Genomic DNA, 14,825 nt, shown 5'->3' on the forward strand with positions numbered 1-14,825 from the left:
GTTTAGGAAGCACCCATCTTTCAGCAAATATAGTCCTGTTACCATAGACCTTACACTTGTCAGTGAGAGTTCAGAGTTCTAAGGCAGGTCAGAAGCTATGAAATCTGAACTGACGCCATGGTTTCCAAACTGGATGTACTCATCTAAAAATTAACTTTCACGTTCCACAGTCAGTTCAATTTAAGTAAAATTTAAATTAGACTTACTTGTTTCATTTCACATGGGTGTGTTTTCCCTGCATATGTCTGTGTACCACATGTATAACTCATGCCAGTAGATACCAGAAAGTATAAGATCCTCGGGAACTAGAGTTACAGATAGGTGGGGGCTGAGGATTTGAACTGTGGTCCTCTGGGAGAGCAAAAAATTATCATAACAACCAGAGTTTAAAAATATTATCAGTTTTATACATTTATTTATTTATATTGTGTTGCATGTTAAAGTATATATGCTATAGCATGCAAAAAACAATGTGATGAATGTGGAACAAAAGAAGACAACTTGTAGAAGTTGCTTCTTTCTTCATGTGAGTCCTGGGATAGAACTCAGGTTGTGGAGTTGGCAGAAAGTGCCTTAATCCACTGATCCATCTCATTGAGTAGCTGTGATCAGCTCCTAAATAAGTCTGTCCATGAATGTAAAAAAAAAATAGGACAAGAGTGTACAAATTAATAATTGTTGTCCTGTGATGGTTTAAATGTCAACTTGGCACAATCTAAAATCACATAGAAAGGGATTCTCAATGATGAGTTCTCTAGATGGGGAATACGCAGGTTTATGGGTCAGGTTTATGAGGAATTTCTTAAACTGAGATAGTATGTCTCACCCACCCTGGACGGCACCATGCCTTCGGAATCAGCACCTTGTGCTACATAGGAGTGAAGATAGTTAGTTGAGCACTATCACATGTTAATCAATCTACTACCCTTTGCTTTTGACAGTGCAAGTGATGTGGCTATGTTTCCAATTTTGTGCTTCCATGGAATCCCACAGTAATGGCTTATGAGCTAAAATTCTGAATGCAGTAAAAGATAGGTTTTCTATCATTGCCTAGTTCAAGCACTTTTGTCAGAGAAAGATAGATCAAAATTAAGATGCCTCATTTGAGGGGTGTCAGTGAGCTAAGAGAACACAAAGACTTACACAAGATTTTCTATGTTGCACGTTGCTTGATTCAAGACATCACACAATACTTTCACTTTACTCGTGGACAGAACTGAGCAGCTGAGGTCCAAGTATTGCAAACTGCAGTTCTGAATCAACTCAAAAAACATATCATCACTAAAGAAGTACACATTATTTGCCCTGCAGAACAAGAAAAAGTATCAATCAATTTTCATTCAGCCCAAGAACTTGTCTTTGATAAGATCCTCTATCCCACACTGACCATGTAACTTTAATTTTGTAACCCAATACCAGCTCACTATTTCTCAAACTGGGAATTTTTTCTCTTCCATGTGGAACTCTATAAAACATATTAAGGCAAGGTTGGCTGTCATATGATGAAGCTACTGGCATCTAAAAAGCAGAGTCCTGCACATGCTTTCATCATCCTAAAATCTTTGCCTCAATGAAGAAAGGTCAGCAATAGACATTAGAGGTAACAAGACAGTAAAACTTCCACTTCAGAATATAAGCCTTCATTTATGCAGTTAGCTGAGAGATGGTGGGAAGGCAACTCTGTTACTTCATTGATATGACTAAATCTAAATTTACTTTTAACTTACACAAGTTTCTTAAGAGTGAAGCTGGGGTACTTCAGAGAGTCATACAAGATCCGTAAGCCTGGCTCATTTAAATCAGTGTCTTTTATTTGAAGAGCTTGGATGTCTTTATTCCTTATAAACACAGAGCACATCTCATTCCAACAGATAAATAACTGTTCCCTGTAACAGAGAAGAAAAAAATATATTCTATTGTTAGAAAGTTAATTCAAGGGGAAGAAGAGATGCCTCAGTGATTAAGAGCATTTACTCTTCTTGACGAACACCAGAGGCCAGTTTCTAGCACCAATGTGGTGGCTCACAATTGTCTGTAACTCCAATTCCAAGGTTATCTCACACCTCTTCGATCTTCCATGGGCACTGATTGTACATGCGTACATGTTTAGCAAAAACATTCATACCCACAAATTAATAGATTATAAAAGCTGTCATAGCTTTCATATTCTACTCATTTACAAAAAGTTATGTCAAGACATTCACAGCACATAAATATCACAAACTGACTCCCCATACAGGGTAAGGGTAGCCACCTAAGGCCCTTTCATATTTGCAGTTCTCAGCCAACTGGAAAAGTCTGTGGACTTCTAGCTGTTATAGTGTGAATGTAAAGATACAGTTAATAATTTCTATTGGGAAAGGGCCAGAGGATTCTGAGAATTCTATTCATTTGGGACAAGGCTTGTCTGGGGCTTTCACCTAACCTTCTCACTTCCACAACAGCAAAACATAACCCAGAAGGCTTGGCAATGTTGAAGTTGAACAATCTTGCCTTATAGATAACTGAGGTAGTTTTAGAATGAAGACAAACAAAAAAACAAGATAGGGTTCCAGAGCCACTGAGTCAAAACCACTTACCACTGAACAACCAGTAGGGGTGAGTTTTGAAAATGTCTCTATAAAGCATAACTACACAGGGTGAGATTTGGAAAAATTGTACTGAAAAGATAGAGGACTGACATGTACCTCTTATGTAATTCTTCATTCATGACATTTAGGGTTGAAATGGATAGTTTCTTCAGTGTAAAACAGTATTTCAAGCAATAGGCAGCAACAATAAAATCAGAATAATTCTTAGCCACAAAGTTAATCTGTTGCATGCAATTCATTGCTTTCAATAAGAAGGCTTCATCTTCCATCTCAAACAGACAGGAAAACAATTTGATACCGTCTATCTGTTCTTGAAGTTTTGCATTTCCATTTACTGTTTCCATGCACTGATATAACTTACACTGTATTTCCTGGGACAACTGGCGGCCAAAAAACACCTCTAGCTTTTGTTGTTCCGATTTGTGTAAAAGGCCAAAGATGAAAGATCCCAAAAAAATCCACTGTGTTTTTACTTTATTTAAAAACATAAGAAAGAGTGCTTGTACACTTCTAACATCCTGACAAGGATGGTCCCCATGGCTCTTTAGCAGATAAAAGATGGCAGCACAGGCCTCCTGGACAGACGGGTGGAGGAAGATGTAAGAATTTTCAGATTCTCTGATTTTTCCAAGCATTCCAATGTCTAATAGTGTGGGGATGTCAGAGTCCGTGATCCCGTTTTTCCTGAGAGCCTCCTCACTAAACACAAAGGTGTCAGTCCACATGCCCTCAGCAGCCAGAGAACATAAGCTCTGCAGCTGCTCTTGGCTTTTCTTACTTGGATATTGGGCACCTTTGGGAATGAACGAATTGTAGATGTGAGTGGTGTAGAGGGAGGTGGTGCGTCTGCAGATGGAGACTGGGTCTCCCCCCATCTCTATCTCCTTTTTTAGACAAGTAGCCACCATCCAGCAGAGCAAAGGGGCCTGACATAAAGTGAGGAGCTGCTCATTTTTTCTCAGTAAACTGAAGGCCTCTTGTGCTTTGTTCCCATCTTGGAATACTCTATTGAATAATATCTGAATCTCTCTCTCACCGCATGCAGTTGCTGTTCTTACATCTGTGCACTTAATCCTGTCCTCCATTTTCTCAAAAGTCTCTGGGGTAGCAGAGATGAGGAAAGAGGATTCAGGGAGCATCTTCCTCCTGAGCAAACTGCTTAGCACTATATTCACTGGCTGCTTCTCCATGCAGTTATCACACAGCTCCCACTCCTGTTTGATGAAATCCCATTCCATCATTTCCATGTTGTCAATGATAAATAAAATTTTCTCAGGTTGGGATAGGATCTGCTCTATAGGAGCTGAGGGATGGGGCCACTCTCTGGAGATCAGTTCAGCTAGGCTAGCTGTCTTCATCTGCTTTACATCTTGACAGCAGAAGTAAAAAATATAAGAGAATTTGTTTTGAAACACGAGGCCTTTTGTCCAGGCCAGCATTAAATTCTTCAACATCAGTGTCTTGCCAAGTCCAGCCATTCCTTTCAGAAATACCATGTGTGGCTTCTTTTCAGGTCCCTTTGATATAAGAAGGTTCTCAAAAGTATCACAATCATCCTGAGTATATGTTTCCTTAAAGAAATCTTGAATATTGATATTGAAAATTTTGGATTGACGATGGGTCAGCTTCTTCTTCAAATTATCTTGATATATCTTTGGGTTTTCTGAGTCACTGAGTCCAACATGGGAAGACTCTACAACATATCAAAAGTTAAATTAGACATTCGCTTATATATTGTCTGAGTTCAATAGATTAATTCTCAGACTGTACCTTTAATAGTTTTTAATAATGTGAAGTGGGATTTTGTAGAAGTCAGAGGTGTTAAAATCCACCCAGAGATGGCTTTATTGTCCATGAGCAATACCACATAGGAACTGGGAATTGAACACAGGTACTTTGCAAAAGTGAGACATGCCCTTAACCACTGAATTACTTATTCCACCCTCATATGATTTTAGGAGTTTGTAAGCTGTGGGTCCAGAAAAATGCTTGTTTTATGAGAAGATTTTCACTCTCCCTGGAAAACAGTTGCAAAACTGTGTGTTTCAAAAACACAAAGTTCTGTTTGTGTCAAAAACGTTACACTGTTAATCTGTCAACTAGTGTTGCAGAAGCTATCATGTGACATGGGGTTGTCCCTTTTCCTCATTTCAGATACAAGTATGTCTAGCCAAGTACCTCCTCAGGTTCTTATTTGAAAATAGACTGACTCCCAACTCTGCAACAGAAACAGTAGAGAACAAAAAGGTTAAAGGGTAAAGGTATCATGCTCTTGAGTTCAGCTAGATTATGAACCATTTATAGGAGATTTTATGATTGTATGTACCATGATATAAAATTACCTGCAGTGGGAAAAGAAATAAGCACTAGAATTGTGGGAAATTCAGACATGGAGAGACAGCTCTATCAGGAGCTCTAACTAGCTCCACTTTTCTTCTCTGGTTTCTGTTGTATGTTGTTAGAGCACAGTTTTTTAATGTATGAGGGCCTGATTTGACATTGTAACTTCTTACCATTATTATTATTTTTTTTAAATTGGGAATATAATTTCAGAGGATACTCTCTTCACTGCATGGGAACTACAGTTGGCTGCCTTAAAGAGGATTACACAATCAATTTCTACCAGAAATTTTGAGGGACAAATTTGATGATATTTTACTATCTATGTATCTGCCTAAGTATGTATGTATGTATGTATGTATGTATGTATGTATGTATGTATTTATGTATGTATGTATGTATTATTTATATATTATAAATGCAGGTATGTATGTATTATATATGTATGTAATGTATGCATCTGTCTATCTACCTATCACCCAACTATCTACATGTCTGTCTGTCTGTCTGTCTATCTATCTATCTATCTATCTATCTATCTATCCACCTAAGTAACTACCTAGTATTTATTTCTATCATTTGCTAGTTTCTATTTACTTTGTCTTGCTATGTACTTAATAACTATGCTCATTTAAAACCAAAAGCATGGCTTTCATAGATAATACTCTGGACCAAATAAAACCTGTGCAGTACACAGCTGCTCTACTAGGACAGCAAAAACACAAAGCAGGTGTGGTACACTGCATCACTTCCACAAGATCAAAAATTAGTGTCTGTTAACCCATATTCCAGACCTACACACATAACAGTGAAATTACACATGGTTTACATGACAGCACAAAAATGAAAAATGGTATTCCTATCAATAGGATATTGACTATATATTACTGAAAACAGGCCCCATCACAGTGCCATTAAAAATATAAAATAATGGGACTGAAGAGATGGCTCAGGAGTTAAGATCACTGGGTACTCTGGAATAAGTCCAGAAAATGGTTTCCAGGACACACATCAGGTGGCTCATATTGCCTATTACTCAGTTCCAGAAAGCCTCGCCTTTGCGATAACTGGACACAAACAGACACACACACACACACACACACACACACACACACACACACACACACACGCGTGCATAATCTTTCAAAAGATATCTTGGAAATTTTCCACATAAACAACCTTACATACATATACTATGGAAACAAAACAAAACAAAAGGCTGTTAAGGACTCCAAAGAGAACTGGGGGAGGGAAAAAAGTAAAGTGAATCACAGTGGGGGATACTGTCAGCAAAGCACAATGGTGCACACACATGCACACCTTCTCAATATGGAATCACATTGTATTTCAAGTATACCCATTTAAGTTTTAAAAGGTGCTTAATAAAAAATAAAAGGGAGGTTAGGCAATCAAGAGAAATTCAGAAAAATTAAAACAAATTGTATAACTTCTTATAAACGTCTTAACTAAATTTAACAATCAACAAATGGGATCTAGTAAGTTCTTTTAGGGCATATTTCATCAGGCCTAAGGACCTAAGTTTGATCCTTGACAGCCAAATAACAGATGCAGAATCAAGTCTCAGAAGTTGATCTCTGATTTCCATTTGTGCACTATGATAGATGCAGTGTGTATATGTGTACATACAAAAAAATAAATGTAAGAAAAATCTAAAGAAGCCAACAAGCTGATTTTGTTACTGATGAGAAAAAGCAGAACACAGAATGAAGAACCTAAGGAGAGTTAAGAACAAAATTCAGCCTAAAGCTCACAGGAAAGATACATAGAAATATGCACAAGACATTATATTAAGGTCTAACACATGAGGCTCAAGAGATGGCTCAGTGATGAGAAGCACCCAGAAGACCTGTGTTTAGTTCAAGCTTTTCCATGGTAGCAGCCACCATCTGTAGGTCCAGTACCAAAAGATCCGATGTCTTCTCCCAGCCTCCAAGGACATGAGGGACATACATGCATTCAGGCACTCTCACATACATATAGCCACTAACTGTTCTCATATGTTTGATCATGAGGTAAAGATTTAATATGTGCAACTAGAATCCCAGAAGAAGGTGGTATAGAAAGAAAAGCACAAAGAATCTTTCAAAAAATATAGACTGTAAATGTAAATGTAAAGAATATATTATAGCCACAAATCTAAGTTTATCAATGAATCCCAAGCAGAATGAGCTTAGGAAAAAAAAATGTAATAAGAAAATGTACATCCAGGCTTGAAATGACAAGGACAAAGAACTGAATTAAACCTGAAAGCATTTATGGTACTGTATACCAGGATAAATAAATATTAGACTTTTACGATCATTGTACGTATAAATCATGGCTTTTCTGTTATAAGCATTTGCTTGTTAAAGCAACAACAAAGACTGAAGAATTTTATTTCACACTGTATTGCATAGCTGTTTCAAATACACACATGACATGTATGTGGGAGTGTGGGGCTGTGACAGTGTTACAGTTCTTATGACTGAAGCTCTCAGTCTATGTGAGTAATTCTTGCACTGCCCCCTTTAATTTTAGACAGGCCTCATATATACACTTTTGGGATGGTTCAGAGTCTAACAACAGGTGGTTCCTATTGGCTTGGCAGGAAGCCTTGGGAATACCTCATTTACATATTTGGGGATGTGGCCCTGATTCTGTTTTGAGCCTACATGATGCATGGTCACATACTCACCTGCAGAGAAGAAATTTAAGGCAAACCTCTCGAAAGGGAGATGTGAGGAGCTGTACCAGCATGAAAGGGGTCTGATTTCCCAGGAGCATAGGAAGCTCCTGCCCTCCCTTAGGTTCCCTGGAGCTTCACTTATCTCAATCAGAATTCAGAATCAGGATATTCTTCACAGTTCTTTGCCCCATATGGGAGGAAAAGTGGGTGAGAAGTACAATGTATATGCATGTGGAGACCAGAGGTTCATATTGGGTGTCTTCTTCAGCTGCTCTCTGCTTTTAAAAGGTTATTATTTAGAAAAGGCACTCAGGCCATCTGCCACCATGAACAGCAGACATCCAGGGACACAGGCCAGGTACATGGGAGAGACAGAAACCAATCTTTGACAAGACCATGTATAATCACAAACAAGTTGGCAAGAGTAAAGTGAAAGAATTTACCCCAGGAAAACCAAGACAACCTGGCAACACCAGAACCCAGCTCTTCCATCATAGCAAACAGCAGAATGTGAAACACTCCAGAAAAGGAAGACTCAGACCTGAATCATACCTCAAGATGATAATAGAGATCCTTAAACAAGAACGGGAGGAAAAGCATAAAGAAATAGAAGCTTTTAAAGAGGAAACAAGAAAAACACTCAAATCAAAGAACTAGAGGAAAACAGAACCAAAGAGATGAAGGAATGGAAGAAAGAATTTAAAAACAGAAATGGTAACAATAAAGAAAACACTAAAAGAGATAACCCTAGAGGTAGAACCCCTAAAAAAGAAATCAGGAGTCACAGAAGCAAGCATTTCCAATAGATTACAAGAGATGGAAGAGAGAATCATGGGGGCAGAAGACAACATTGTAAACATAGACAAAACAGCCAAAGAAGATACAAGAAACAAAAAGCTCCTAACCCAAAATGTCCAGGACATCCAGGACACAATGAGAAGACCAATCCTAAGGATAATAGGAATAGAAGAGGGAGAATATCAAATAAGAGGTACAGTAAATATCTTCAACAAAATCATAGAAGAAAACTTCCCTACCCTTAAGAATGAGATGAACATGAGAATAAAACATGCCTATAGAACTCAAAAGAGGTTGGACCAGAAAATAAATTCTTACAGACACATAATAGTCAAAACATCAAGTGCACAAAGCAAAGAAAGAATACTAAAAGCAGTAAGGGAAAAAGGTCAGGTAACATATAGAGGCAGACCAATCAGAATCACACACAACTTCTCAACAGAGACTATAAAAGCTAGAAGAGCCTGGACAGACATCATGCAGACCCTAAGAGAACACACAGCAAATTCTTAATCACCATAGATGAAAAGACCAAGATATTCCAAGACAAAACTAAATTTAAACAATAGCTGACCACAAACCCAGATCTACAAAGAATTATAGGTGGAAATCTCAATACAAGGAGGGAAACTACATCCTAGTAAAAACAAGAAAATACCTCAGCAAGAAGACCAAAAGAAGAAAGACACACAGGCACAATTCTACCTCAAAAAGCAAAAATAGAAGGAAACAGCAACCACTATTCCTTAATGTCTGTTAACATAAATGGACTCAATTCCCCCATAAAAAGACATAGGCTATCAGACTGGATACATAAACAGAATCCAGTATTTTGCTGCATACAGGAAACTAATCTCAGAGACAAAAACAGACATTATCTCAGAGTAAAAGGTTGGGAAAAAACCTTCCAAGCAAATGGCCCCAAGAAGCAAGCTGGAGTGGCCATTCTAATATCGAATAAAGTAGATTTTCAACCAAAAGTTATCAAAAAGATAAGGAAGGACACTTTTTACTCATTACATGGATAATTTGTCAAGAGGAACTCTCAATCCTTAACATATATGCTCCAAATACTAGAGCACACATGTTCATAAAAGAAACACTACTAAAGCTCAAAAATACATTGGACTCCACACAATAATAGTCTGAGATCTCAACACCTCACTTTCATCAATGGACAGATAATAGAAACAGAATCTGAATAAGGAAAAAATAAAACTAGCAGAGGTTAAGAACCAATTGGAATTAATAGACATCAACAGAACATTTCACCCTAAAACAAAGAAATACACCTTCTCTCAGCACCTCATGGCACCTTCTTCAAAACTGACCATATAATCAGTCAAAAAAAAAAAGCCTCAATAGATATAAGAAGATTGAAATATTCCCATGCATCCTATCAGATCACCATGGTCTAAGGCTCGTCTTTAACAATAAGGAAGACAACAAAAAACCCACATACACATAGAAACTAAGCAATGCTTTATTAAACAATACCATGGTCAAAGAAGAAATAAATAAAGAAATTAAGAACTTTCTAGAATTTAATGAAAACTAAAACACAACATACCCAAATCTAGGGGATGCAATGAAGCAGTATTGAGAGGAAAACTCATAGCTCTGAGCGCTTGCAAAGAGAAACTGCAGAGAGCATACACTAGCAACTTGATAGTACAGTTGAAAGCTCTAGAACAAAGGAAGCAGATACACCAAAGAGGAGTAGAAGGCAAGAAATAAACTTATAGCAGAAATTGACCAAAGAGAAACATAAAGAACCATTCAAAGAATGAACAAGACCAAGAGTTGGTTCTTTGAAAAAATTAAGATTGATAAACCATTAGCTAGACTAACTAAAAGGCAAAGAGAGAGTATCCAAATTAACAAAATCAGAAATGAAAATGAGGTATAAGAACCGAAACTGAGGAAATTCAAGAAATCATCAGATCCTACTACAAAAGCCTATTGTCAACAAAGCTGGAAAATTTGTAGGAAATGGATGAATTCCTTGACAGATACCAGATACTAAAGTTAAACAAGGACCAGGTAAAGTATCTAAATAATCCCATAACACCTAAAGAAACAGAAGCAGTCAGTCATCAAAAGCTTATCAACCAAAAAAAAAAAAAAAAAAAAAAAAAAAAAAAGCCAAGTCCAGATGGGTTCAGTGCATTATTTTATGAGATATTTATTGAAGACCTAATATAAATACTCTCCAAATTATTACTCCAAATAGAATTAGATGGAACACTACCTAACTCATTTTTCGAGGCCACAATAATCCTCGGTCCTAAACCACACAAAGACCCTACAAGGAAAGAACTTCAGACCAATCTCACTTATGAACATCGATACAAAAATACTCAAAAAATTTTAGTAAGCTGAATCCAAGAACACATCAAAATGATCATTCACTGTGATCAAGTAGGCTTCATCCCTGGGATGCAGAGATGGTTTAATATATGGAAATCCATCAATGTAATCCACCATATAATCAAACTCAAAGAAAAAAACCACATGGTCATCTCTCTAGATGCTGAAAAAGCATTTGACTAAATCCAACACCGCTTAATTTTAAAAGTCTTAGAACAGGAATCCAAGGCTCATACCTACACATAATAAAAGCAATATACAGCAAACCAATAGCAAACATCAAACTTAATGGTGAAAAACTTGAAGCAATCCTACTAAAATCAGGGACAAGACAAGGCTGTCCTCTCTCCCCCTACCTATTTAACATAGTACTGGAAGTCCTGGCCAGAGCAATTAGACACCAAAAGGAAATCAAAGGGACACATATTGGAAAGGTAGAAGTAAAACCATTACTGTTTGCAAATGACATGATAGTGTACTAAGTGACTCAAAAAATTCTATCAGACAACTTCTACAGCTGATAAACAAGTTCAGGAAAGTGGCTGGATATAAAATTAACACAAACAAATCAGTAGCTTTCCTCTACTCAAAGGACGAACATGCAGAGAAAAAATTAGGGAAAAGATACCCTTCACAATAGTCAAAAACAATATGAAATACCTTGGTGTGACTAACTAAACAAGTGAAGGACCTGTATCACAAGAACTACAAATCTCTAAAGAAGGAAATCGAGGAAGATCTCAGCAAATGGAAAGATCTCCCATGCACCTGGATTGGAAGGATTAACACTGTAAAAATGACCATCTTACCAAAAGCAATCTACAGATTCAATGCAATCCCCATCAAAATTCCAACCCAATTCTTCACAGTGTTGAAAAGAGCAATGTTCAATTTTATCTGGTATAACAAAAGACCTAGAATAGTGAAATCCATCCTCAATAACAAGAAAACATCTGCAGAAATCACTATCTGTGATCTCAAGCTATAATTCAAGGCAATTGTGCTAAAAACTGTATGGTACTGGTACAGAGATAGGTATGTAGATCAATGGAATAGAATAGAAGATCCAGAAATGAGCCCTCACATCTATGGTCACTTGATATTTGACAAAGGAGCTATAAACAGTCAATGGAAAAAGGATAACCTCTTCAAAAAATGGTGTGAGTCCAAATGGCATTCACCATGTAGAAGAATGAAAATAGACCCTTTCTTATCTCCTTGTAAAGAGCTCAAGGTCAAGTGGATCAAAGATCTCCACATTAAACCAGGTACTCTGACAGTATTAGAAGAGAAAGAAGGGAAAACCTTTGAACACATAGGCACAGGAGAAATTTTCTGAACAAAACACCAAATGGCTAGTGCTCTAAGGTCAAAGATTGACAAATGGGACTTAATGAGTTTGCAAAGTTTCTGTAAGGCTAAGGACACTGTCAAGAAAACAAAAATGCAGTCAACAGATTATGAAAAGATCTTTACCAAACCCTCATCTGACCAAGGCCTAATATCCAAGGTATACAAAGAACTCAAGAAGATGGACACCAGAGAATCAAACAACCATATTAAAAAATGGTATACAGAGCTAAACAGAAATTTTAAATTGAGGAATATCGAGTGGCTGAGAAACATCTAAGGAAGTGTTTGACATCATTAGCCATCAGGGAAATGCAAATCAAAACAACACTGAGATTTCCCCTCACACTAACAAGAATGTCTAAGATCAAAAATTCATATGACAGCAGATTCTGGCGAGGTTGTGGAGACAGAGGAACACTTCTTCAGTGTTGGTGGGGTTGTAAACTGGTACAACCACTTTGGAAATCAGTCTGGTGATTACTCAGAAAATTGGACATAATACTAGCTGAAGACCCAGTTATTCCACTTCTGGGCATATACCCTAAAGATTCTCCAACATACAACAGAGACACATGTTACCACAATGTTCTCAGCAGCCCTATTTATAATAGCCAGAAGCTAGAATGAACCCAGATGTCCTTAAGTAGATGAATGGATACAAAAATTGTGGTATATTTACACAATGGAGTACTACTCAGCTATCAGAAACAATGACTATGAAATTCCTAGGAAAATGGATGTATCTAGAGAATATCATTCTGAGTAAAGTAACCCAGTCACAAAAGAGCAGACATAATATGCAGTCACTGATAATCGTATACTAACCCCAGAAAGCTCTGAACACCCCAGAGACATTCACAGACCATATGAAGTTCAAGAAAAAATAAAGGCCAAAAAAAAATGAAAATGAAAAACCATTATGCATAATATTTACATACCAAGAAAACTTTGACTATTTCCAGGTTACATCCTGTTTTATATGTACTTTATGATCATTGTAACTATTAAGATCTTAATGCATAGTATCAAACCTTTAAAAAAATCAGAGTACTGACAAAAACGTATTTGTATACTTTCATGAAAAAAATGCTTAAAACTGTACATTTATCTTTGTTTTTTAAAATAAAGTTGTTCAATTAAAAAAAAGGTAATTTAAAAAAATTTGGTGATTACATGCGTTTTGTTTACATGCAGGTATGAACAGCAGATGTGTATATACTCTCACTGAATAAAAGAAGGCATTGGATACCATAAACTCCAGATACAGATTGCGTTGGACTAGAATGTGTAGGTTCAGAGGTCCTCTGTAAAAGCACTTGTTCTTAACCACTGAACCATCTTTCAAGTACCACCTTCTCATGTAATTTTTTCAGACATTTTGTTTTTCAGTTAGTTTAGAACAAAGCCCAATGAGCAGATTGCTACCATGTGTTTATGTTTGCTTAGATACAAAGATTCTCCTCTTTTCATAGCTAGTACCTTGTAAATTGAGCTATCTTTCTAGACCGCATAAATATAATTTACTGCAGATGTTTTATGTTCATGCTAGTCCAAATTCACACGGCTCCCATTTCACTCTAAGATTAATTCTTTGGGTTTTATTTGAGGGGAATATTATCAATGTCTTGTAGAAAAGTTTAACTATCTAGGTTAGGATATAATACAAAAAATATTGGATTACACAGCCTAGATCTAACATGTCTACATGAAGTTGATTCTTTCCTCAAGAAAAATAATGTCCCATGAAGCCTGCTGGCCCTATGGCATCTGGGTAAGAACAGTTATCAAAACTTTATCAGGAACCTCACTCTCTGTAAAGCAGCGTTGACCAACTCACCAGCAATCTCTCCTGTTGCTTTCTCAATGAGATCTTTCCTATTGATCTTTTGGAGGATTCTGAAGGTCAGATCCAAGGCTTGATTCTTCCCATAACATTTCAGAAGTATGTTGGCAAGATCTTGCTGAGATGCTTTCTTCACTTCTGTCCAAGAAATCTGTTTCAGCTTCAACTCCAGAATCTCTTGTATGAGGAAGTCCCTAAACTTCCTGAATTCTTTTTTATTTAGTTTTCTCAAGTACCACATAAGACCAAAATCTGAACTGCAAGATGCCATCTTGTCTTCAGGAAGATAGATACTGGATCTGTGAGAAAAACCAGGCAAGTAGCTGAGTTAAAAAGGAGAATTGCAAATGGCTGGGTAGATGGTAGAGTGGAGTTGGTAAAGTGTTTGCTTCACAAGTTTAGGGTTAAAAGCCAGGTGCTCAGCACTTTCATAGGAAGTAGTGTGTGCTGACATCCAAGCTTCAGCTATAATATGTGCTACCTGCGAGTTGTGCTGGGACAATGTTGATGCATAATTTGTGGAAATGGGCAACAAATGACTGGTCCAACTTGAGACCCACATCATGAGAGGGAACCCATATATTCTACTGTGTTAATGATCAGGAACCAGAAGCTGGCCATCACAGACATAAAGGACAGATCTAAACACTACTAGAAAACAAAAGCAACTGACCAAACCAACAACAACAAAAAAAAAAAAAAAAAAAAAAAAAAAAAAAAAAAAAAAAAAATGGAAAAAAGTTGAAAGATATAAAAGAAAAGAAAAAGTCAAGGAAATGATCCGTAATTATTTTCTGCTATTCTTTTAGATTGCTACATGTCTTAATAGTGTTCAGAGGCATCA

At 37.0% G+C, this 14,825-nt stretch overlaps 1 protein-coding gene across 1 annotated transcript; it reads right to left on the reverse strand.

The window, feature by feature from the left end:
• Window positions 1-1,139: 1,139 nt before the first annotated feature.
• LOC308439737 (NACHT, LRR and PYD domains-containing protein 4F-like) lies at window positions 1,140-14,252 on the reverse strand (the record flags this gene model as incomplete). Its single annotated transcript, XM_080941682.1, has 4 exons — window positions 1,140-1,305; window positions 1,728-1,886; window positions 2,682-4,284; window positions 13,976-14,252. The coding sequence occupies 4 exons, from the start codon at window positions 14,250-14,252 to the stop codon at window positions 1,140-1,142; spliced, it is 2,205 nt and encodes a 734-aa protein (XP_080797808.1).
• Between the last annotated feature and the right edge of the window lie 573 nt (window positions 14,253-14,825).

The sequence above is a fragment of the Micromys minutus genome (genome assembly GCF_963924665.1).
Source record: "Micromys minutus genome assembly, chromosome: 30".
NCBI classification, from domain to species: Eukaryota; Metazoa; Chordata; class Mammalia; order Rodentia; family Muridae; genus Micromys; species Micromys minutus.